Source organism: Poecilia mexicana, unplaced genomic scaffold (genome assembly GCF_051168715.1).
Source record: "Poecilia mexicana isolate PSO_F unplaced genomic scaffold, ASM5116871v1 scaffold_9, whole genome shotgun sequence".
Classification (NCBI taxonomy): domain Eukaryota; kingdom Metazoa; phylum Chordata; class Actinopteri; order Cyprinodontiformes; family Poeciliidae; genus Poecilia; species Poecilia mexicana.
The window spans coordinates 23,437,381-23,463,565 of NW_028263378.1; the positions used below are offsets into that span (position 1 = coordinate 23,437,381).

The 26,185-nt window shown below is 40.8% G+C and overlaps 3 protein-coding genes across 7 annotated transcripts in view; all 3 read right to left on the reverse strand.

Moving 5' to 3' along the window:
* dtx1 (deltex 1, E3 ubiquitin ligase) overlaps positions 1-4,827 on the reverse strand; it is a 53,794-nt gene extending 48,967 nt beyond the window's left edge. The window contains exons 1-2 of one of the 3 annotated variants that reach the window (XM_014992541.2): positions 4,063-4,827; positions 2,975-3,607 (exon numbers count right to left, since the gene is read on the reverse strand). In XM_014992541.2, coding sequence (XP_014848027.2) covers positions 2,975-3,233 — 259 coding nt within the window. In that variant the 5' untranslated portion in view covers positions 3,234-3,607; positions 4,063-4,827. The remainder of the gene's footprint in view (positions 1-2,974; positions 3,608-4,062) is intronic. The other 2 variants (XM_014992540.2, XM_014992539.2) reach the window with 2 other exon arrangements.
* Positions 4,828-7,056: 2,229 nt separating this feature from the next.
* slc20a1a (solute carrier family 20 member 1a) lies at positions 7,057-16,472 on the reverse strand. Of its 3 annotated transcripts, none has more exons than XM_014992548.2 (12): positions 16,329-16,472; positions 14,603-14,729; positions 14,129-14,496; positions 13,899-14,039; positions 13,704-13,789; positions 12,658-12,754; positions 11,458-11,577; positions 10,385-10,570; positions 9,775-10,246; positions 9,503-9,688; positions 9,332-9,416; positions 7,057-8,357 (listed from the first exon to the last, which is right to left on the reverse strand). In XM_014992548.2, the coding sequence occupies exons 3-12, from the start codon at positions 14,475-14,477 to the stop codon at positions 8,202-8,204; spliced, it is 1,878 nt and encodes a 625-aa protein (XP_014848034.1). In that variant the 5' UTR covers positions 14,478-14,496; positions 14,603-14,729; positions 16,329-16,472; the 3' UTR covers positions 7,057-8,201. The 3 variants fall into 3 exon arrangements, with proteins under 3 accessions (XP_014848034.1, XP_014848033.1, XP_087865141.1); XM_014992547.2 differs by having other exon boundaries at positions 14,129-14,499; XM_088009015.1 differs by adding an exon at positions 14,841-14,897 and having other exon boundaries at positions 14,129-14,729; positions 16,329-16,465.
* A 5,625-nt stretch (positions 16,473-22,097) lies between these two features.
* vgll4l (vestigial like 4 like) lies at positions 22,098-25,970 on the reverse strand. Its single transcript, XM_014992554.2, has 5 exons — positions 25,810-25,970; positions 23,974-24,097; positions 23,643-23,886; positions 23,020-23,101; positions 22,098-22,873 (listed from the first exon to the last, which is right to left on the reverse strand). Exons 1-5 carry the CDS (start codon positions 25,874-25,876, stop codon positions 22,581-22,583), a joined length of 810 nt encoding a protein of 269 aa, XP_014848040.2. The 5' UTR covers positions 25,877-25,970; the 3' UTR covers positions 22,098-22,580.
* Between the last annotated feature and the right edge of the window lie 215 nt (positions 25,971-26,185).

Consider the following 26,185-nt stretch of genomic DNA (forward strand, 5'->3'; position numbering starts at 1 on the left):
GAAAAGGTTTTCGTACCCCTTCAGTGGAAGAGGGATTTTACGCACTAGACCAACATATTAGGGCGTAATTGTGAAATGTACGCTGTTTTTCTAAGTCTTTACTAATAAAGGACTTAGTTTTTTTGGTATTTGTGTTCAGTCCCTTTGAGTAAATTGTCTAAAAGCAACATTTCCCTGCGATCAGCGCTCTGTCTGAGTGGGTGGCGAACTTCTGCGAACATCAGTTTTCAAGTCTCGGCACAAGTTCTAAATTGGATTTAGGCCTGATCTATTCAAACACATTAATGCAATTTGATTAAGGGATTCCATATTAGCCCAGGCTGTGCAACCGATGACCGAGGCAGACCTCCATCCGAGTCTTTTTGCAGCCTCTGACTGGTTTTCCTCTAAGATTGCCTCGTTTACCTCCATCCAACTACGCCACTGACTTTGGCTTTACTACCCTGTCTCTCCTGAATAACAGCATCCCCAGAGGATGATGCGTCCAGCGCCGTGTTTCATGGTGGAGATGGTTTGATTGAATACAAATTCACATCAGATATTTTCAGTGAATACTTTCGAAGGGCACTGTACAATCACCAGGAACTCCATAAACTTTTTTTCACAAAACCTGGCAAAAAAACCCAGAACATTTGCTCATCTAATAAAGTCAAACCGGAGAAAAATAATCTGTGTTTAGTCAATGTTTGCTTGTAAAACCAGATAGTTGCCAGCCCCACACACACACACACACACATCTCAGTAAAACTTCAGATGGATCTAATTCAATGAGGCAGAGCCCTTACCGAATTAGAGACATGCTTCTGTTCCGTCTGTACGCTAATATAATGACGCACTCGCAAATTAACCACAGCAAACCCATTAAAGGTGACACAGAACAGTTCCATGCACTGTGGGGTCACCTTCTGCAGATCCCACGTGTACGTCTGTGAGCCACGTGACGCTTTCATGTTGCATAACGTCTACGAATAAAAAAAAACAACAAAAAAAAAACAGAAGAAGACCAGGAAACCCACAGCCTATGACAGAAAATTATGAAATGTGTTTAGGTGGTTATTTCTTTTTTTCCTTTTCTTTGCCGATGTGACCACTGCTCACAATAAAGCTTCAGATATAAAACTCATTTTGTGGCTATCCTGATTTCTAGCTGGTCAGAAACATTTAAGCCTACAAATGAAACATGAAAGTTTGCATTACTGAACAGAAGTTGTGAACTCCGCCATTTTTAATTTTTAGAAAGGCTCTGTTAAAAGGTTTCAAGCAGTTATTATGTGACCAGCTATAGCAAACTCTCTTTTCATCTGCATTTTGTACAAACGCAGATGAGTTGATCCTCGAGGCAGAAGCTAACTGCTGGTGCAAAAAGGGAACCAACTCAAACTTTTAGCATATAAAGACACTTCCAGTCTCAGAAAAGCTGTCACGGTTTATGCAAAGGCTGTTTTAGAAACCGCTAAATTGTCGCCAATGTTTGCATGGTGATTTAGAAGTAAATGATTATTCACATCAGAAATGGAGGTAGGAGGCAGTGCACTTAGGTTGTGTAAAATGTTGTTTTACATGTTCCTTTTTTTTCAGCACCAGTTTCCCACTGGAAGGTCATCAAAGGTGAAAGTATTCATTCCTCCATTACCTGCTTAAATCACCATTAGGTTTCTTATAAAAATGACTAAAAATAATTTTAAAAAACAACTGTGGTTATCATGTTTACGTCGGTTGAAATCAATCCTGGCGTCATCCAGTACCTCCTGTCAGCTTATGAAGATGTAAAAACTGTCCTGTGACACATTCGCAAGTGGAATCGTTGTCTTTGAAAGGAGAGTGAACAGAAAGCCACTGACTAAACGGTGCTCGTTCCTGTTGACCTTAGTCAAGGTCGTGGCATTCAAACTGCTGGATGACGAGTCAACATAAAAAAAAAACATGGTAACTCCACTTGAAGCACATTAGTGCTGTTTGCTTCTCAGTTCTGCATCTTACATACATTGGCCTCAGCAAATGAAGGATACAAAATATTAATACAGCAAAGTGTTAATAGGATGGTCCAGTGGTATTTTTACTCAAGCTTACCAGAGTGTGAAAATCCCAAACTGACCCACGCCTGCTTAAGACATGAAGCTACTCTTGAAGTGCTGTGAAAATGATTTGCCTACATACATTTACTTCTTCTGTTTTTGCTTCCAAGAGCAAGAAAGAGTCAAAAAAAGGAGTTTTCTACAGATGACCAAAAGGAACAAAAAGCCTCATCTCACATTTACCTTAAAACATTTAGATGACCCCCCCCCCCACCTCCCAAAAACAAAAAAAAAAAGATCATGTGGCTTGACCAGAACAAAAGTGGAACTTTTTGTAAGGTGTGTGTGTGTGTGTGTGTTCTCTGCCAGAAAATCCCGCAGGAAAATGTTCAGCAACCGTTTTGTGACATTAAGCTCAAACACAATTGGGTGATGATGCAGCAGGGAAATGATCCAAACCACAGACAGCAGCATGTCCACCTCTGACTCGCTCAAAAACTAAACAAAAATAATAATAAAAAAAAAATAAGTGGAGAATTTTGGAGAAGTCTGGTTGAAATCCAGACATAAATCAGACTGAGATCTCCCCTCATTGCTCTAAATCTCTCCAACGTGGCTGAATTACAACACGAAAGTCTGATTCCCAGTTATCACAAACGCTTGGCAGCAGTTGTTGCCAACAAGGAGGATGGAACAGGCTGTAATTAGGTTTAAGAGGATATTACTTATTCACTTTTTTTTTGTTTGGATAGCGTTTACCAGCTGCTAAATTAAATCATCATATGAATACTGATCCATATTTACTCAGGTTATCTTTGTCTTAGATTACTAAAAGACCAACAAAAAAAACAAAACACAAAAAGTCTGCAAGGGACAATAATACATTTCCACTGCAGCCCCTCCACGCTCCTGGAAAGCAACAGCCAAGTCATCTCTGCCCAGGGTCCCCTGCCTCTTACCTGTGTCTTGCCGAAACTGGTGCATAGACTGCAGGTCGATGATGTAAGGGGAGAGCTGGGCATCCACCTGCCCGAGAACCACGCTTCCCCTGGCGTCCCCCTTCAGCACGTTCTCGATGTGGTGGCACACCGCCGCGCTGTACGGCCTCCAGCGCCCGTGCTCGTTCAGCCACTCCCAGACCACCACCCTGGCCAGGTTCTGAGGCGGGTACCCCACGCCGTTCATGGGCACCAGCAGCCCCGACCCGGGGCGAGCCATCTCTCTCCGGCGGCGTCTGCGTCTGAGCTGCTGGGCTGTGTTCCCCGTGCTAGAACACCACTGCAACCCCCCGGGCCCCCCCTAACCCCCGCTGTCAGTCAGCTCACACACAGGAACATCGTTTTGGACCAGCCCTCAAAAGAGAAAAACAGCTCGAATCAGCAGTTAGCGTGATAGTCCTCAGTTATCTCATGCTGCTTTCAGGCAATCGGCTCCGATGAAGTCATCTTCAGCAGGTTTCTCTCTTGACAGGGGCCACTTTCGATGATGAGCCGAAGTCTACCTTGTCCTGTTTGAAGTGACAGATCCTGATCCTGATGATGATGATGATGATGACCACAGGAGAGCTACAGCAGGTCGACAGAAGACATTCACTAAACAAATGACAAGTAGCAAAGAAAAAAATTAATGAAAATAAATCCACTAATAAACAGATGTCCTAAATGAGTTTCAGCTACTGTCTCTGCAGGAAAGGGCGCACGTCTAAATCTGCTCCGGACGCTGCAGCTCTGCTCCTGTTGGCTATCCGGATTTCTTTCAAAATCTATGAAAACTGAGCGAGTCTGCATGCGAGCTGTGTCAGCAGCAGCAGCAGCAGCAGCAAAATAACTGCCATCAGATGTATAGATGGGCAGTGTGCAAACACAGCAACAAAAAAAAGAGAGCCAGCTACTATCAGATCATCTAAACGGTATCTTACAGAGATAGATCTGTCTGCTCTGAAGCAGAAAAAAATATATACAACAACAAAATAGCACATGCGATCTCCAGATTAACTGTTAATTCTAGTCAGAGAAAATGCCTCAAAAGAGATGTTACAGATACAGACCTGTAGGCAGCAGCAGCAGCTGTGGTGCCACAGATCCGTCAGGTAAGAGGCTGAATCTTGCGGGATCCGGGATGAAAACCAGAGAGCAATACGAAGGGGGGGTTAAAACAAAAACAACAACAACAACAAAGAGGGGATGCAAACCCTCCGACACACGCCTGCCTTTTCACAGACCCATCCCTTTACTCAAAGCTCAAAATTGTCCCGCAAAACGCTGAAGCTGTCCCCGACTCCGTTATGAAAGAGCGAGCCGTCGCCGTGCAGAGGCTCTCAGATCACAGCAGCTTGTTGGGTGCGCTGCCGCTGCTGTGTGCTGACTGAATGCATGTGCCCTAGTTGCGCGGTTTGCAGACAGAAGCCGCTCCGCCGGTGGGGAGGAAGGCTCCTTTCCGTCCGTGTCACACTAACAATCAGACGCTCCTAACGCAAACACCCGATCCCACGCTGCTCCAGTATGCGCAGCCGTGCACACCTGTATGCATGGACAGAAACGTAGCCTATTGGTCAATTACACAGAAAACAACGAAAAGTTGGCACTTCCGGTATCCGGTTTCAAAATAAACTCTGCATCGTCTACGAGAGGAGCTGACGACGATAAGATGGATAATCGGGGCACACACACTCACACACACACACACACCATGACCTTTTAACTTATCTATATATGTTTTGAAACGTGAAAACCGCAGCGTGTTTATAGCTGAGATCGCATGTGGGGGACTGGCACAATTCAGTTCAACTCTGTTTTATTTATATGGCGCCAATTCACAACACACGTCATCTCAAGACACTTTACAAACAGTCAGTTCAGTCAAAACCGTGTAGTTGATGTTATCGTTCAAATTGGTCCTAAAACAATGTTTTATCCAAGAAAACCAAGCAGATTGTGGAGAGGAAAAACTCCCCTTTAACAGGAAAAAGCAGTGTGTGAACGAGCGTATGCCATGACGGACTGGAGGTCTATAATTTTGGTGTAAAGTTGTAGGCAGCAGTAGCTCAGCTGTTGCTGCCACCGCTATGTATGTAAATTTGTATTGAAATTTCTATGGTGTGTTCACGGTGATGCACAGCGTTAGTTTTTCCTCCATACAAGGTGTTTTTGACATGTAGGCCAGAAAGCTGCATTTTCTTCCGCATGCGTGCTGCTGTGTGCCCTACATGGTTTGTGGCAAGTTGAAACTCTGCATCACAAGAGAAGATATTCTTTGTGACGTGGATGAGAGTTTGTGGTCTAACATAAATAAATTTAATGGGAGGTGGAGGAAGAATGCACTATAACTCCTGCAATACTGTATGTAGTTTTTTTTTTCTTAAGGAGATTGTTCCTATTTCTGTTTTTTCCCCCTTGGAGCTCTGCAGTGCCGTCTTTTTTCCTTCACGATAACTTGATCTGTCAACAAATTACAGTACAAACAGTAAAAGCGAAAATGTGAATCTTGCTATTACATAATCTCCTGTAAATACAACTTGCAATATAGCTGTCATCAAAACTTTAAGCTTGGTTTACATCAGCATATCCCTCTAGAGTACGCACTTATATTGACAACATGACTAAGCAAGACAACTCTTGAATTCAGTACACAATGAAAAAATGACTTGTCGTTATTTATTTATTGTATTAGTAGTTTAGAATTAACATGTCTTATTTTAAAATACATTTTCTCTTCACTAGTTTCAATGATTATTCTTCTTAACCTGCCTGATTGTAAAGGTTCACTCGCTGGTTTCATAATGTGAGCATTACACATGTGTGTTGCCTGGTTACATGGAGAGATCAGCGTGATGAAAAAACATTTTCTTCCTTTTTTTTTTTTTTTAACCCCACCGCCAATAGCGACTCTAGCTTTACAAAACAGCGCCATCACGTGGAATGTTGGTGTTAGTGAACTGAGGACAAAAAAACACAAAGCGATTTTATGAGATGTTTGTCTGAAGCTACATGTATCTTCATTTTTTTAAATCTTTTTTTTTGCTGTGGACTTTTGAAAATGAAACATATTTTAATTATTATATACTGGCAAAGCAACAGTATTGAAGCAAAGTCTGGAAACTGATTAGTCTATAGAGGTTGCTTTGTGCTACTCAAGTTTCTTTTGCAATTTTCTTCCTACTTTCAGTTCAGTCGGGTTCATCTCTGGGAGGAGTCTTTAACACACTCCCAGCCATCTTTATCTATTTATAAAGGTTTTGTCATATTGAGAGATTTTTGGAAACAACAAACTGAACTTCAGCAGCAGTCAAAATTGGAACAACACCCAAATCCAACCACACCTCTACCTGATGTGTCAAAGTCCAGAATGACCAGCCTTGTTTATAATCCAGGCAGTGTCAGAAATTAGCCATGTGCAGCCTGAGACAAAACAATGCATTTTCTTAAAGGTCACGTTACGTTTTTTCTGGTACTGCAGTGCCATTTTTCACTGCTGGCAGAGGTACACCAGCAAACAGGTAGAGACCAAAGACAGAATATCTGTCATGTTGCAAGATTTAAACGGATGTATAAATGCAAAAAAAATAAAATAAATTAATGAGAAACGCTGAACCTGCCTTGCAGAAGGACCTGGGTTGAGATCTTGGTCTGGGGTCCGTCTGCGTGGGTTCTCTCCTGGTTCTCTTCTCCTTACAGTCGAAAAGCATGCATGTTAGGTTATTTGGTCTTTCTAAGTTGCACTTCGGTGTGAGTGTGTACGGTCATGGCTATTTGTCCTGAGAGTCTCTGTTTTTTCCCTCTGAAGGTCAGGCGACCTTTCCGACCTCTTCTGTAGAACGCTGCCTGATGCCGTCTTGGAGAGACATTTGCATGTCTGGGTGGATGGTTTATAGAAAGTAGGGATAAAGGTCATTGTTAAGGGAAATCCGGCAAGGCAGGTCGTGCAACTCGAAATCAAATCCGACTTTTACTCATATTTAATGCCGGTGCTAGAGCAGGGCTTAGAGACCTTTGTTTGGTCAGCGTGAATGAGCCACACGTGAGCAATGACACATAACAGGAACAGCAGGAAAGTGGTTTTATTAAAAATACCTTTCAATAACAATGCGCCACGAGTAATTTGCTTGTATGTAAACGTTCTGCATTCAGACTTGCGCCTGCACTAGTGATTCTGTGTGATTTCCTGTTTGCTTTCTGTTCTCACCTCCCAGTTTGGACCTGTTTGTCTTGTGAAATGTCGTGATGTGAAATTTGTTGCTACACACTAAAAATTAATATAATTTAATCGTTCAAAATTATTGTTCCAATGTACACATGTTTGACTGATTTATAAAAGTATCAGTATCACTATATTATTGTCCACTTTGGGATTTGCTCCATGCAGCAGGATGGGATGGGGGTGATACTAAAAAAAAAAAAAGAAAATAAAAAAGAAAACCCAAACAAACACAGAGATAATCATAGAACAGCAATGACAAAACATTTTTAAAAAATCTATCACATGTGAAGTAATGTTCACATTATGTTTTCAATGCAATCTGACTGAGCTTCAACTGTTTATCTATAGGCCTTTGCAGTAACAGCACCACCTTGTGGTGAAATTAAAAAGAAATTACAATTCATCCGAATTGTAATTCACGTTGTACTTTTATTTGAACTATTATTAAATGTATGTCAGTGCAGAACAAATACGTATACATATACATAGATATTATAACAAACACAAACAAGCAAACCTGTTAATTTTGTTCTATTATTTTTGTAATTTGAAATTTAAGCTGAAAGTATTGCCCCTCCCCCACAGAACAACGTGAAGTGAATATTTTCTTGGCAAACACACATACTGAGAAATCACTTCTCATGAAACAACTCTTTCCATTCAAATATGTTCAATAATTTAATTTCCATTCAAGCTATTGGCTACCGAACACTTTAAATTTTCAGAAAACTTGAATTATACACATCATTTTTATACAAATATACAGAGGAATATACTGTACATAATCATAGTTTTTTGGACAGCTGAACAGTGTTACTAAAACTCAGTGTCATTCTTGAAAACGTTCCTATAAAATGATGGATGGAGATAAAATTAGGCTAAATGACAAATCAATCATTAGAAGGTGACAAAGTGAAAGCATTTTTTTTTTTTTTAAGAAATTGGTGAAAATAGAGAGTGGGAAGCTAACAGTGTTTCAAGATGGTGGCTTTACAGAATAACATATATAAAGAGAGCCATAATGGCAGCACTGATGAGCCCAGAGATGGGAACTGTGACAAACCAGGCGATGAAGATGTTCCTGAACAGACGCCAGTCAACTGACTTCCTGGAGCGCAGCCAACCAACAGCCACCACAGATCCCACCTGTGTGCAAGTAAGAGTTACTGGAAGAAAATAAACATCTTGCCACTTGAACTTTTAACCTTTGTCACAAAGCAACCACAAACCTGAATATAATTTATTGATTTTGATGTGATGGAGCAACAAAATGAAGTGCGTGATGATGAAAAGGACGTGCGTTTAAAAATTCCTCGCAAATAACAATCTGAAGCTCCGCTAAGCCCACTTTAAAGAAACACCCTGAAATAAAAACGAGTCCAACCAACTGTCTGTAGAAGTCAACTAATTAGTAAATAGACCAACTCCAGCATAAAGCAAGTGTCGTTGTCAGTATGATGCTGTGGATTTTCTTCATGCAGAGCAGAGAAGCTGGATGAAGGCAAAACACATTTTCAGAGTAATCCCGGCAGTAAATCTGCTAGAGCATATTTGTTCGTTTGAATGGTCCAGTCAAAGTCCAGACCAAAACTGAATTTAAAATCTGTAGCAAAACTTAAAAAACACAGGTTATAGATGCTTTCCATTCAACTTGGGAAATACTTTTTCAGTCTTTAAACGTGCGGAGAGACAACGCCCAAAAGACTTGCAACTGTAAGCCAATTTTGGTATTTGGTACTAAAATAAGGGCTGATTTCTCAAAGTTTTTGTTTCAAAAATGTAGACTGCATTTGATCATCAATCTTTGAATCGTCTATTATTTTTGCAAAGCACCAGACTAGTATCCAAAACCCCAAAAGCTGGTGCTTATAAGAAAACAACAACAAAGAAAGTATAATTTTGCTTCTTCTGTGTTGATCCATCACACAAAATCCAAATGAAATAGATTTAAGTTTGTGGTTGTTACATAAAAAAAATAAAATAAAAAATAGAAAAAAATTCAAGGGGTGTGAGTGTGTTTGCAAGGCAGCCGTTTTCAAGATATATGACTTTCATAACATGCTCAGAGCTCACCTCTCTATCTGTTTGTGATAAAGGATCAGAGATTTTAGCTTTATTACCTTGCAATGTGTCGTACTGACAGGAAGACCAATATTAGAAGCCACAACAACCGTGACAGCTGAAGCCAGCTCGATGCTGAATCCACTGCAGGGAAAGGAGAAGTTTATTTTGGTTTTACAACCTGGTAAATCATCGCTTCTGCTCGGACGGGGCATAGCTACGAGGCATACCTTGAGGGTGTAATGGGGGTCAGGTCTTTACCCATGGTCTGGATCACCCTCCGTCCCCAAACCCAGAGTCCAGCACAGATTCCTACTCCGCCGTACAGGAGCAACCAGATGGGAGTGGGAGCATTCGACACCACGGACCCGCTCTCATAGAGAAGCCAGAGGGCTACCAGAGGGCCAATAGCATTGCTAGAGAAAGAAATGAAATGTAAATCATTAAAAAGATCATACTTCGGCAAACTGAAAAAAACACACAAAAAAACACCGTTGCTTACCTGACGTCATTTCCCCCATGAGCAAAGGAGCCGAAACATGCAGTCAGTATCTGCAAAAACTGGAAAAGCAAAGAGACTGCAGGTTGGTCGATCTCCAGCTCGTCTTCCTCCACAGCAACGTTTGCGTCAGCTTCCTGCGTCACGCTCCCGTCCGGGAACGTGCTTCCGGTGGTCACTGCTGAGTTGTAGCTGCTGCAGCTGTCCACCCGAGGTCTCCTCTGGAAGCCGGCGTCGGCGTCTCTGTATTTGGGATCGCCTTGGATACCGTATATGGCCATGGTGTAGGACGTGTAGCTGTTGTTCCTCCGCATGGGCCGCTCCTCCGTGTCACTGTCACCGATGCAGTCCCCGACCTTGGCCTTGTGGAGCTTGTGCAGCAGGTCTTTGTAAAGGCCAGAGTCCTTGTGGATGGTGTGGGAGCGTCCGCTGTGGGGATCGGTGATCGTCATGTGGCCTAAAGAGCCATTCAGACCTGTGGGAAAAGCTTGCTTATAACATCGTTTTGCTAACTGGTCGGTCGTAGCCGCTTGTGGTGAAACCCCGTCTTCACAGCTGCGACACCGGTGTGAAAAATGCAAACATTTCCAGCACCAGATTTAAAAATTCTCACCGTTGGAGATGTCAAGATCCTTGGATTCTATGTCGCTGTTTAGGTCAGTCTCCTCTGAGCCTCCCAGTTTAAAGGCCACCTTCTGGGTTTCTACCGGAGGGTTCTGGATTTGAGGTTGTTCTGCTGGAGGTTTGCTCGAGTTCTTCTCCATTAACGGAGTCTCACAGGGAGCAGGAGCCGTTTCACCTGAAAAGCGAGACGTTACAAGTCAAACAGCTTTGTTGCGGACAGCTATACTGCAGCAGAATTTACAGATTTATTACATTTAATTTATTGCTGGTGCATCCGCGGCAATGGATTATGTAATCGTACAATGATTTATGGGATTTTATGCGGTAGACCAACACAAAGAAGTGCAAGAATGTATAGTAATGGCTGTGCAATATTTTTGAAATATTTCCCCACTGTGCGTGCACATCAAGAGACTGAATATTGTACTAATTTCTCTTTGCAAAATTGCTCAAATGACTAAGTAATAAGGAAACAACACTACAAAATGATCATTGTACAAAATGCCACAACACTCTGTCCATGCTGAGGTAAAAAAAATAGTCCCCTAAGCATGATGCTGCCACCACTGTTTTCTGCAATCAGAAGGGTGTGGTCAGGGTGATGAGCAGTTCAGTCGTAGTCTTATTCAACCAGGACTGGGCTTATTGTTTTACAACAAAATCCTGCTTTAAATTTCTCCACATCTGTAACGCTGGCCTGTCTGCTGTGCGGAACAGACGGACACACAATTTGACTCTATTTACTAAAAGGAGAAGTTCTAAACTCCACGACATTTATTTAAGTACATGAGAATACAGGATGTTGAAATTACTTGTACACTTTGAAACGTCACATATCTTTTTTTTTTTTTTTCCTCCAGTTGTTTGCTATTTTCTCTTGATGCATCAATAAATTACCAATAAAATACACTAAGGTTTTTGGTCGCAACGTGACAAAATGTTAAAGAGTTGAGTGGGCGTGATTTCTTTTGTGAAGCTCTGTCGTTCCTCGTCAGCAGCTCAACAGTTTCACCCTGGAATCTAGAGCGTTTGTCTTCCTGAAGCGGTCTCTGTTACACTCACGTTCGATTTTCTTCTTGAGGCGTGGACAGACAACAAACCAGACAACCAGAGCGGTGACGACGGCACAGCCCAGAGAAATACACAGCGTGCCCCACCACGGCATCCTGTCAAAGCCGAGCACTGTGGACGAAGGAGAAGAGACATGTCAGAAAAGGTCGCCTCAGGGAAAAAAATAAATAAATAAAATACAAACAGAACCTTGTGTCCATTTCATTTTTGCCTTCATGCTCTAAATTCGAAAAGCAACGAAACCTGTCTTATTAAAATTACATCACCTTAGAAGCAGGACAGCAGGTGTCCGCCGGCATAACAAGTCAGTCGTGTAATTTGTAGAAAATGATACGATTTTTTCTTAAACGTTCACTCCTCAGATGCCAGCATGTCTTTCTGCTTAAAGGCAGCAGTATCAGTGAAAGTGCACACTCCTCTAATCAGATACCGAGGAAGAGGCAAGTCTTGCGGCGTAGCGATAAAAACTCAGTTGGTGGCAGTTTAATAATTCCTCTCCTCTTCTAATGTTTTCACTAGACAGATTGTGTACTGTTGTTTTCTGCCTTTTGAAGGTGGGATAAAATGAGCTTAATCTTTCTTTCTTGTGAGCAGCTGGATCATAACACCAAATAAGCCCGGCCAACATTATGGGTGTAGCCTATGTCTATCGTACATGCTAAACCGGACCGGCCTCAAACACTGGTAACTGCATGCGAGGCGTGCAAGGAGATAATCTCATTTCAGTTCAAGAAAAGTCAACAGAACTAATGGATTTCCATCAAACTTGCAAGAGATAACTGCAACGACCTTCTGGACGATACGATCGTGAAAAGACGCGCAGTACTTTTGCACAACAGGGCTATTTTGGACATTTTGTTTTTGGACAACCACAGCAGTGTGCAGTCAGGCGCCCTTTTGAAAAAAGTCCAATCCTGCCAATGAATGTCAATGGGACTTTTAAAAATCCATTCAGTAGGGGATTATTTTATTCTGTTCTCTTGTATCTTATTAATATTATATCAAGCCTAGTATGGCGATGTTTTTTTTTTCCTAATTAATACAAATATTAGCAAGGAATAAAGTTAATCTAATGAATTTTCATTCTTTGGATCTTAATTTCGTCATCAACCATCCTTGATTTTACCCCCGGCTCATTTGGATGAAAATATCAGGTGACCATCTGGTTTGGTGTGTCTGTGTGAAACTCACGCGGAGCTCCGGTGAACATGATGGAGAAGAGGTTGATGCCCATAGTGATGCCATAGAAGACAGGAAGAGCTCTCAGTCCATTTGGTACAGGGTTAGACTGTGGAGGGAAAAAAAAGACCTTTTCTGGGTTGTTTGTGATTTTAAATCAAGTGCAGTTTCTTAACAAGTAATGGGTTTGGAAACTGAGCACGTTCAAGGTTGTGAAGTAAATATCCAGCTGAAAGTCTTTGTTCCTGTTTTCTTTAAGTTTTGCCTTTTAGAGTAAAGTTTGCTCTGATCAGGCAGACGTGTCAGAATGGATATTTCAGTCAAGTCAACCTATCCTGTATTGATGTTTCTCTCACAGTCTGGGAGAACATGCGGATTTGGTACAGACCTCAAATCCAACTTCACCTTGTTCCACTTTAAAACTGGAAATCTGAGGGATCAGTGACATGCTATCTACTATTAGCAACACAACCTGATAATTTTTTTTGTAGTATTTCGTGCATGCCAACCGTAACACACAATGCTAACAGAGGTTGTAGCGTACTAGCTGTGTGTACTATACGGTGGGATATGAAATATCAGAAGTGCAAATAAACAGCTTTTAGGCAGTTGCTGCAGCTGTCGCTACATTTTACGTTTTAAGACGTTTTTTGAAGAAATCCAAAAGTCAGAAATGGAAGTCTGACTTTTCCATTTCTGCCATTTATTTTCCCACTGTGTAGCTTGAACATTTTAACAGCTGTGATGAAAAATGGATAGCACAAAAGTAAAAAATAAAGCAAACTGAAAAAAAATCCAAAGTCTTGCTGTATTGATGTTTCAAAATGTCTGCCATGATGGTGGTACTTAGTAGGCTTAGTACTGAGACGTTGCTTTCAACAGGTAGTTAAAATCTACAATTACACTTTGTGTAAATTATTATTTACATGAAACGATGCTCAGCCAGGACTGAGACGGTACTGCAGCTTTCGTAATGTCAGAAATAACAAAACAAGAATATTAAATATGATTTGTCATTTCATGATCTAATCACATAGCTCCTTGCTTTATTTACTTACCTTGTTCAGGATGAATTTGCGGACGAAATAAAAGAGAATTGCCGACATGATTCCCGACAGAACAGGCGACAGGAACCATGATGCCACTTTAAACAGAACATTTCATGTACAATTTATTTACACGACTTGTAGTTTCGCTTTTGTAGATTCTTCTTCCTTTTTGCTGGAATACTTAGAAAGAGAAAGTCTGCTTACCGATGCGAAGCAGTTCCATCCATTTGACCCCCTGGTGTCCTCTCGCTACCATTGAAAAGCCAATTGTGGCCCCAACAATGCAGTGGGTTCCAGAGATGGGGAGCTTCAGGAACGAAGCAGTCAGCTGCCACACGGCAGAGCCTGTGGCAGAAAAACACCAGCTGAGCTTCTGTTTATGGCCTAAAGATCCGCACTTTCAAAACGAAAACAAAATCTGCGCGAAGGCTCACCACACATGGCACTTATGGATCCCGCCATGAGCACGTGCTCCGAGCCGTTGTACATGCGCACATCGATGATCCCCTGACGGATGGTCTCGCTGACCTTTGCCCCCAACAGCACCGAGCCCACCGTCTCAAAGATGGTGGCCAGGATGCAGGCCTGCCGCAGGGTGACCACTCCGGAGCCCACCGCCGTGCCGAAGGAGTTGGCGACGTCATTGGCTCCCACCGAAAACGCCAGGATGAAGGCGATGATGAACCCGACCACTAAGAGCCAAAGGTAGTCCGACATGTCTGACTGGGAGACCAGAGCTACAGTGGTGGCAGCAGCCAACGTTGCTAGAGTAGCCGTATCCATGAGTATTCTCAATGTTATTCTACTAAAATAAAAAAAAAATAATAATTTGTTGTTTGATAGCAACTTTTGAGGTAGTATGTAGCAATAAATAATAACAAAACCTCTAAGGTTTAGAACAAACAAACCTATTAGTGGGAAATTGATTAAATCTATTGCTAGCTGGGTATGCAGGGTTTATCTGTGAGGCTCATTATGAAATGACCCTGTATGAAAATGGGAGGAGAGTCCATTGTGGTCCTCAGACGATTCACGCTGCAAAAACACAAATATATATGAGTGAGTATAGGCACCGTCCCTAAGCTGAGTTACACATTAACAAGCCCAAACAACCCAACAAAACAACAAGCGACACGCATCATTTACCTCGACATGCATGATTTACTCAAATATGGTGGAGTGGAGTGGGGGGAGGACTTATTCCTGCCAGTAAAATAAAAGCACTTTCTGTGACCGGTGAACAAAATGGTTCAATCAGGAATAAATAGCGCTAAAAATAACTTTACAGCAGAGTGTGTGAGAGCAAGCGGAGAGCACTGAAGTTAACTGGAATATGTTTTGGAGGGTAAGAGTTCACGAGTGTGTTTAAGCCTTTAAAGACTCAATCAGGTCATTCCCATGGCGATAAAAGAGAAGAACCTTTTAAATGATTTAATGATCCAATCCACATTAAGTCCACTGATGCTGCGGTACAGCATATAATTAATTTACAGCACATTGATCGACGCAAAATCTGAACTTCTAAGTGAGCTCACCCTGAAATTGTTTTGCTGTAGTAAAGAGTGTGTTTTTCTTTTGTTTGTTTTTTTTTATCTGCCAAAACGTAATGACTCATCTGCTTTTATAGGCGTTGTCAGTTATGGTTCTTGCACTGAAGGTGCTCAGGCCAAGTGCCTCTAGTGACCTAATTTTTTTTGTTTGCTACAAAGTAAAAGTTTTAATCAATGTGTAAGAACCTGTGATCGGTGTCGAATAATTCTGTTCAGTTTCGAATGTTGCATAAACTGTGGTTTTCATGCTTTACTCAAATATGCATGATAAGAACATGCAAAGGCCGAAGAATTATGCAGAGAAATGTTTCTACAGCCCTGTTAATTGTATTTATTTAAAAACGCACTGCAAAAGTTCAGCAAATTTTAAAAACGTTGCACATGCATACCCAGGCTTGGAACACAAAGTCACACAGATTAGCTTGAAAGTATATATTAATTGTAAATGGGAATTTGAGTTCACAAAAAAACAACTTGTTGCAGTTATGACTTGAATCCTGGGATTTACTCAAGAAAGAAAGAAATAAAGAAAGTAAACTTTTTTTGTTGTTCCCTTCAATGTATTTTTATATGTGGCCAAGCTTTTCCTGTATTTATAGCACATAGATGGTAAAGGTTTGCATAATGTCTGTATTTGTACTATTTGTTTACGGTTCAATAACTAAAGGCACCTGCCTGAAATATCTTAAGTGAAAGTAATTTAGAAGTTGCTTTCCTTTAATACCTTTTAACACAAGGGCTGAAGTCACTAGGCCTCTGTAGTAATATCATTTATATATAAATAATAGTAACATTTTGAAATTATATAATCCCTTAAATTCTGAGGTCCATTTTTCATATCAAGTTCAGACTAAGGGAAAAAAGTATAGTGGAAACTTATACGAAAATAACATCTTTTTTTCATAAATAAAGCACCTAATATTTTTTGGAATAACTGTCGTAAAAAACAGCAACAGAAGTCAGTAGTTTTGAGCCAGTTTTCATCAGGTGGTATGTTAATCTCCTTAGTTGCCCTTACATAATTCAAAGAGACCACATAAAAAGGCAAGCCACTCTATAAAGAGGGGGGAAAAGCGACACTTACGTGAGAGACGTACAGTTTCCCTCGGTGTGTTGGTGTCTGTCCTCAGGCTGCTGCTGTCAGCTGTGAGCAGGACCAACAGTAGGAGGATGACCGCGCAGGCGGAGGGGGCAGAGCGGCGGCCTGCGGCATTAGTGGGGCTTCTGCTGGGGGCTGCTTTATATACCGAGCCGAGAACACGCCTTTTCACTCCGGTCATGGGACAGCTGCCGTACAGAAGCTAATGTTTAGCCTGTTTGTTGACAGGGTGCAGAATAATTACAGCTGTGTGCTTATTATCTTGTCTTATTTTATCCTCAAATTACCCTGTACTTGTACAGCCGAAATAAGAAAGAGACAAAGCTTTTGCTGTGACGAATATAATCTATTTTCTAATTCGGGCCGTGCTACTTTTTGGGCGATAATGTAATTTCGCACAGTATATCAAGACAGTATAAGGTCAAAAACGTGAACACAGTAGAGTGCACTTTGGAGACACCTGCTGGCCAATTATCGCGTAGCAGCCCACAAAACCTTGGAAAATCCCTATTGGAACTGGAGCCAAGATTTTATGAGATCATAATTAACGCCTCTTCTTTTTTAGCCCTACTCATCAGTCTGCAAAGCATTAATCTGCCCAGACATTTTATTTTTTTGCATGCTCTCAATTTAACAGTCCTAAATTAGGTTTTGTGTAAGGTAACCATATAACTTATCGGTAACATTTTATTTGAAGGGGTGTGCATAAGACTGACATGGCACTGTCATAAACATGAAGGAGTTTTTATGAATGTTTATGACAGTTGTCATGAAGTGTCATTCGGTAAATAATGACACGTTTAATGCAAAGTTGCTCTAAAAGTTGCATTTAAAGTCCATTATAAATGCCAACTTTGCATTAAATTGTCATTATTTACAAAATCATGCAAAGCTGGCACTTTTAATGGGCTTTTGATGCAACTTTTAGAGCAACTTTGCATTAAAAGTGTCATTATTTACCGAATGACACTTCATGACAACAGTCATAAACATTCATAAAGACTTCTTTTTGTTCATGACAGGTGTTTATGTCATGTTTATGACAGTGTCATGTCAGTCTTATGCACACCCCTTCAAATAAAGTGTTACCAATTTATCTAACTTTGTTCCCAGATTACTCACTTTACATTAACTATTAAATGAAAAATAGTAAATTAATAACAAAGGTAATTTCTTGCTCTGACTCATTCATTTGGTGTTGCCGTCATGACTGGAGTGCAGCATTTCAGTTCAGACTTAGCAGAGCTGGGAAGGAGGGGCAAGTTTAATCACCCGGTATTTATCCACTGATTAATTTACTTTCGCAGAATGAATGAAGTGTGACTCCAGCACGGACGGCAAACGGCAAATATCAGTAGTGAGTGATGAACTATTAAACTAGATATTTTTCAGATCTACTGGTTGTGTTGTTTCAAGGCAAGGCATGTAAGTATGCCAGAGGACCCTCAGAAGCAGAAGCTACAAATGTGCAGTGGTTCTCATACTTTTAATAAAAAGTACCACCCATGTTTCCATATACCACAGTGCCAACATCTATTTTAAAACGGTAACACAACATAATTTGTGTGGTTTTTTTTTTTTTTTTTTTTTTTTTTTCAAAAAGAAAAACAGAAAAGATACTGTAGTCTCTGCTGAAGGATGCGGTTCAGTTATGCATTCAACATCAATTTATTCACGAATTAACAAGAAGTATCAGTGGTTCTAAATAAAACTTGCAATTCCTTGAACCACACGACGCTGAGGATAATTGAAGCAAAAATAGTATATATATATATATATATATATATATATATATATATATATATATATATATATATATATTTTTTTTTTTTTTTTATGTGAATTCGACATAATTGGTGTTTGAATAAATAAGACACACAGAAGATTACTGAATTATTGACCAGCTAACAATAGTTAGCTTGTCACTGAATACAACAGTTAACATAACTCGCTAGCTTTCTGACTACCACTAGCCACTGCACCAGGTTCATTTTTGTCCTTCTCAGTTTATACAGGGACTTCTCAGAAAATTTTCCACAGTACTACTTTTTTTTTTTTTAAGTATTTGTTTAAAGGAAACATAAACATGCTTGAGCAATTCCTCTTTCTGGAAGTTTAAAACTAAAATTCCTCCTGTACAAGCACTAAAGACAACCCAAGTACCATCGGTTTTACTTGTGCCAACTCTGAGAAGCATGTGTTTATGGGATTTAGTTTTTCTTGTCTATTTCTATGTTACTGTTTACGGTAATTACACATCCAGGAGACAGCAGGCTTCATGTCTCTTCTGGCAGAGAAAATGCAGCGAGTGAAGAAGCAGCAAAAGATAAACCCCGCGCCACGAAATACCGCAAGTTGATGGTAGCGATTTGAATCGATGTCTGAAAAATGAAAATACCTGAGAGGAAACAAGAAAGGCTTAAAATTAGGTTGAACAAAGTGCTACCTTTAGTTTCTTCAAATGGGGACTTTAAAATCCTTCACTATCATGAAGACACCTTAGACCCATTGACTGACATGTAAGCATTTTGGGAGTGACGGTTAAGGGGTTAAACCCATCTGTGCTATTTACTCAGAAACGACGGTGAACTCACCATTACTGTAAACTTAAATATGAATCACTGGTGAAATCACACCCATTTAAAACTTAGATGACGACACACACACACCAAACAGATCAAAGAATCTGACACACAGTTTTCATTTTGAGTCAAACTGAAAAGCAAACAAGAAAATATGACTTTAGTTGCTTTACAAATGTAGAATTATATTAGCCGCAAATGAAATTGCTATTGGCTCAAAATGTACTGCTGCCCCCATTACTTTGAGTATTTACTGCAGGCACTGCTGGACTGAAATCACTAACACTGGCTGGTGATTTTAATGACATGTTTTCATTCCAAATCAGTAGCACTTTAAAAGTAAGCTCAACAATTTGATCAGAAAAAATAACTCAAACTAAAATCAGCTCACAACAGTCACAAACAGTGTTACGAATCAACCTGTCGCTCAGGTCCCTTTTTCCGGGAATGTCCTGGGGACGTGTTTAACGTCAGCAGTGCTGACTTCGTCCTAAAATGCTCTGATGCCTCTGAATATGCTGATCACTTCCTCCTTTCATTACTTATTTATCTTGTGCTTGGCGAGGTCTGCATGTGTGCCATGTATGCAGAAGTGCCAGCGACGTGGAATATGTTCACCTTGCCGAAGCCACGCTTACACAACCGCTCACAAGCACTTTCATCCTTTTTTTCTTATTGGAATATCAAGTGTTAGATCAACACAAAGTGGAAAAATGATCCACAATATTTTACTTTCAACATAAAAATATTAAAAGTGTGGGATGCATATGTGTGTAACTCAATCTCGGTTTAAGTTTAGCTGTTCTGTGACAGCCTTGGGCGTTTGTTAGTGAACAAACAGCGTAATAAAGCCTAAGGATCGCAGCAGGCAGATAAGAGATGAAATTGTCAAGAAATTTAAAACAGGATTAGGTTATAAAACAATATCCAAGCTTTGAAGATTTCACAAAGCACATAATGGAGAGGTTTTGAGTGGATAAGTGGAGCTACTGCTACTCATATAAGTTTAACTTGAACTGGAAAGTTATCATAATGTCAAGCAATCTCTGACAAGACAGTTTTATCTTCATTATATGTTTAGTGAATGGAAAAAAAATCATGCTCCGATGAGATGTAACATTTATTTTTATGTGCTTTCTTTTTTTTTTTTTTTGTCAAATTAAAATTTCCCCTTTTAAATGTATGTCCTGCATTCCTGATCAATATCTCTTATTAAGTTCAAAGCTGAATTACATTTTGCAGAAGCTGGAAAAAAAAGTTTTTTTTAGCTAATTTAATATGTTACATATTACATGTTACATATTAAATGAGCTAATTTAATATGTAATATATTAAATCCTAATTTAATATGTAATATGTAATATATTAAATTAGCAAATTTCTGGAATATGGGTTCTTGTCAATGTAAATGTTAAGACTATGGGATTGTTTAAAGAAACCCAAAGAAGAAGGAAGATTTTACTAATTCAATTTTATTGTTCAGTCTTAATTTCAAACCTCAGTTGGTCGGTGACCTTTAACAAACAGGCAGAGCAACAATGGGATGGTTTTGACCAAGTGATATTCACGTGCTCTAGGATGAGGCAACCTTGTTGCACCAGAGGCGCCGGTGTCCTTTCACAATAACCGGCTGATTTAAAAGCTTGGATTCATAAAAGTGTATATCCCAGACAACTTTCTCTGATTAAACACAGCGCTTCACAAGATCTATTTACCAACATCACAGCACATTTATGTTCTCAGGAGATTAGCGCGCTACTGTTTCGTGTTTACAAAAAGGATTACGGATTTGTTGACAGCGATTTACCCAACAAAAATTCAAGAATTTTCCAGAATGGTGTGGCCAATTTTTCTTATGGTAGGAGATTTTTAATAACTGTTTGCATGAGTTAAATGCTGTTTTCTGTCACTTATGAAGGATTAGGGATGGCAGTCAGCAGTGACTGTTCTCTCTCTCAACAATGTGCATTTGTTATGCAGCTGCATGAGAAGCATTTCTTGTCACATTCTCATCGCAAATTCGTCTGCACAGTTCAAAAACCATCGGTCAAGGTGATGGCACTCAGGACATGCTGTGCTTTACTAACCTCATTGCTACACTGGTAGATCTTTCTTTTTTCTTCTTTTTTGCATCGTCTTCCAGATTTTGGAGGGAAAACCTTAAGTGCGAGACTGTACCTATAGGTGAGAGTTCATGCATTTCCTTGTGATTCTACAAGAGAAAATGATTTCCTCTTTCATTTCAGCGTCAAAACACCTGCATCCAAACAGCCGTTTTCTAAAGAACTGATAGTCGCTCGTAAAGTTGTTTATCGCACGGCATGAGTCACTGGAAATTTTGGCTGTTTAAGCACTTCTTTGGAGCCTCTAGGTGGCATCAAAGCCCCTATTCAGGTTACACTGGATGAATTTGTTGAAATACCAGATTGTGACTCACTGAGAAAGTAATCATCCAAGGTTGATCAATATTTTGCTCCCATACATGCGAACTCACCCAAGACGCTGTCGAGTGTGAACGTTTGATGGCGTTTTGCTTGTTATAAAGAGGTTCAATCTGACAAATACAAAAGTTTATTCCATTTGCAAGAAGATGAAGACAGAAACAATATCTGCAGCTCGGCTGTAGTTTTCCCGCCCGAGAACAAATTGTTCCGAACGTTCAAGGTAATCTTTTAAAATCTGAATTTCAGTCACAGCCTCTTTGGCATTTTTCAGTCAAAGTCTCCAATCGTTTTTAAAATTTGACAAGCTAGGACATGCAAATAGGGAACAGCAGAGCATGACTAGTTCTCATGCTCAGGCCTATCAGCCCAACCCTTTATTCCCTGCAGCCCTACCTCCGATCCCTTGCCAAACAGGATCTGTAAGATCTGAGGGAGTCATTTTCTCAGGACACAGGAATGTCAGAGCGCCTGCTGGGACATGCTCCCTACATTCTCTCAGATTTACTGGAAAAGGGGTCCGGGATGAGTTGCTCATGCAGCCATTTAATTTCAGAGTTGAGCAACAATGCTCATTGTTGGAAAGCTTCTTCTGGCCAGGTGTGTTCACTGACTCACCGATTAAATTAGATTGTCCGGATCACTCTGATCTCCACTTAAAAGATACCCATAATCTTCCATTTCCTTTCAGACTTGTCATCCATGCAAAAGAAAGAAACATAAAAGATATATATATTTTTGTTCATTTTATTCTTTTTTTTAGAAAAACATTTGCTAAAACGTATATTTGTGTAAAGCTTACAAGCAAAAATTTTACACAGCAGACAGACCAGTCATTCAGACTGGGAAAAAAAACCCAAGTGTATCAGAATATAAATACAAGTACAGTCAATTTGAGGCAAACATGCAGTCTGCTAAGAATAGTACAAACTTAAAGAAATGTAGAGGATTATTTGGCCCAAAAAAACCATCTATAGTATTTCAAGTGTCAGATGCTAAGCACAGGGTAGAAATGTAACAAAACAACGTTCTCCGGCTCAAGTGCTACATTTATCAGAGTTTAGTGTGTCGGGTTTGGATGTGCACATGTCCGCACTCTGTTGTTGGCCATCTCTGAACACTTGCGCTGGCTTGTCTGTTTTACGTGGACAGGCAGAGCCGTTTGCGCTGAAATGTAAAAAAAAAAAGAAGTTCAGTAGCGGTGCCATTCCCGCTTAGTTAAGGGTCCAGTGCCTGGATGTCAGCGGCGACTGTTTGTGGGAATGGTTGGGACTGTGGCTGTAGGTGGGTGAGTGGGTGATGCTGGGGCTACTGGGAGGCGTGGAGGAGCAGGAGGACGACTTGGATTTGATCTGCAGCCACTTGTCCTGTCCCAGTGCCTTGGCGAAGTGGTCGTCCACGGACACACTGATGGAAAGTTCCTTGGTGGGCGCTTGTTGGTAGTTCACACCTAGGCTCCTCTGGAAATGCTCCTCGAGGACGTGATCGTAATTGGAATCGGAGTCTCCTGGAAAAAGAAAGGATGCATGACACAAGTCAAACACACACCTCTGTGAGTCAGAGAGAGTCTGCTCAAGACTGAGTGGGTATTTAGTCTATGAGTTGAGTGTGACGAGTTTGGGAGTGACAGTCTGGAGAGAGTGAGAGACTGACCTGAGGAGTGGCTTTTGCGGACCTCGGGTCTAGAAGAAGGGCTCTGTACTGATGACACACAGGTGATCACCGATGGGCGCATCTGTGGGAAAGGAAAAAGAAATAAGTGGGTCAATCATTATTAGGATTTCAACAGTGGTCCTAGGTTTTGTTTTCCTTTGGATCTTTAGCCTTCAGCGCTGCTGCCTAAACCTGAGAATGCGCTCTGTTAAGATTACAACCACAGCAATGTGCACAGTTTAACGCAGAAGTGATTAAACTGGTTGGGTTTGCTCCTGAAAGTCAACTCGCTTCTACTGTGATGGCATAAACAGTTCCGAGGGAAAGCAGTCTGTTTGGTCTTGTTGAGGGCATTCCTCTTTCCATTGCTTACATTTTCTACTTGAATCCGGCTGGATTGCATTGCTCAGGCAAGCTTAGGCCTGTGTGCACTTAGTAGACTTCACTGACTAAAGAGTAGAGATGTACCCCTGCTGTGGGTTACCCTCAAGCTATGCTGCTGTTAAAAGGAACATCACAGCTGCCACGTTTCCAAACTAATGACCGCCTGAACTTCCTTTATCTCAGTCAAAGGGTGGCCTGTTGAAGAAACAAGCGGCTCTTGTTCAGAACAGCTGAAGTACCTGGATCTGAGTGGCAGCAGAGGCTGTTGTCTTTCCTCTTGCGTTTTCAGGGTCTTTCCTTGGTTTTTTGATGAGTGCCAGGGGTTCGTCGCTGACTGGTGTGTAGTAGACGTAGGGGTGGAAAGGGCTGGTAGGACTAGGCGTTGGGCTCTGTGGGGATGATGGACTCTGCTGGTTACTGAAGGGTGCAGGCACTGGACCAGCCCTCTGGGCCATCTTGTTCCTGTTTATTGCCCGCTCTCGCCTAAAAGAGATAAGAGTCATCAGGAATGGCTTCGTTTCTTCAAGACAATTTGCATTTATGTGGGCAAAAATCAAAAGTTGTGCTAACCTTTCCTCCAACGTGAGGCCCCTCTCGTAGTTGCGCTTGCGTTTGATCGGAAACACAGCCGGAGCTCGAGGTCGCTCGTTCCCCATATGTCTGTACCGGTCTTCACCTCTGAGATGAGGCTGACCTATAAAACAGGGGTCAGAGTCAGACAATCAGAAAGGTTTAAGCAACATGATGACGATATCCCAATATACTATTGGACGGTTATCGTCATCATGTTGTTTAAACCTTAAATATACTATTGGACGGTTACCATCTTTCATCTAAAGTGACCTGTCACAATGTTTTTTTCTGTTATAAAGCACTTAACACTTACGGGTGACTAATAGTTGTTTTCATCCGATGACATCAACCTGCATGACAGCTAGTCGTGGGAAAATTTTTTTTTTTCACCGTTAATTGTAAGCTCCGTTAAGTAGCTAAACTCGATCAACCTGATCAGCGAGGGTTTCAACACTTCACAGCTGATTCAATACTAACGGTAAATGTTGTTTTTCTTCAATGCTGGCATCCAGCCCATTCACACGCCTCCAAGAATACGATCTACACAGTTTTTAATTTCATTTGTGGGGTAGAAAGGCAAACGTTTTAACACCTCCAACTGTGATATAAGGGAACCCCTCTGTGGACGTAGATGCACCTACTTTTGAAATTTTATTTTGAGTCTACTCAAGTTAAAACGCGCCAGCTGAGGTTGACTCTGATAAGCTGAATGCAAGAGTTGAAGAGATTCACAGTGGTGAGATTCAGTCCCTCAGTTAAAAAAAAACAGGGTGTGATTTTCACAGGTCTTTCATAGTTGCATTTGATTCCAAATAGAGCTCACGCTGAACCAAATCAACGCGCCATCAGGGTTTGGGATGGGATGGCATGCTTATAGCCAAAACACCAACACTCCTTAAAATTGTGATCACCCACGCTTCGTTGTTAAACTGTACGCTCTCCCAACACTTGCAAGTCCACATTCACTAAATGACTGGAGGATTCCTCCGTTTGCAAGACAACAGTAACCACTGCAGTCTGACTGAAACAATAGGTGATTATCCGTTTTGCAGAGAAGGACAAAAAAAAAAAAAAAGGCGGGGGGGGGGGTCATTGTCATTGCTTGAACTCTTCAGTTTGCGTTGCCTATTGCATAAACATTCCATCACCTGTGTGCTACTCCTTTACACAGTGTGCCATTGTGGAGGGGGGAGCAGGTATAACCACACCTATGCTGATTTTCTAATGCCTCGGGCATGGATATTTTTTTTTCTTATTAGCTGTGAGTGTGCGCCGCGTGACCTTCTGTTTTGCTACATTTAATCAGACTTTTGCTGAAACGCGAAAGCGGCACACACTGTACAATTCCTTTGTTGACATTTTAGAAAGAAGGTCTAAAGTGGTGTCCATCATTGCTTTAATCTTGACAAGACTTCCCGTATTAAAAAAAAAGAAAAGAAAAAGAAGGTACCAATCCAACAATGTTCATCTGTAACGTGCGTTGTACGAGGTACTTTTTGGATTTTGGCTTCAATTTGATCAGATATGTGTTCTTATCAATCACTGTATTTACATGAACACCACTGACAGGACAAAGACACACAGCAGCGGACCAAAAGCAGGCAATGACTTTGTACATTAATGAGACAAATACATGCTGATAGATATCACTGAAATGTAAAGCTGTTCATGTTACTTGTACTGGTCATAAAAGTACATGTGTATATATATATATATATATATATATATATATATATATATATATATATATATATATATATATATATATATATATATATATATATATCACAAAGTAACACAAAGAAATAAAGAGAAAGTGTTCCCCAGACTCACCTTCTAAAATGTAGACCTTGAAGCCACTGCTCATCCGGGTAATGTACTGGAAGTTAGCCACAGCCATGGCTGCTGGATTTGTCTGAGTGGAGAAAAAACACTCGGTGGAGCAATATGAACCTCAGGTAAGGCTTGTATTAGAAGGGTAATGAGATTCTGGATCTGCGCTCAGGTAGGTAAAGTGTCAGGTGAGCGCGGACCGCCTCGACCTGTGACTCATGCCTGCACTCAGATTGGCTGCTCTCCGGGCCAATCAGACGGCCTCGTTCATTCACTCCATTGTTGCGGTGTTTTTTAGGTGCAAGGTTCTCACAGGTAAACTTGTTTCAAAAGTGGAAAGTTGAGTTGTTAAAATGTCATGGGGTTACACTGCTCC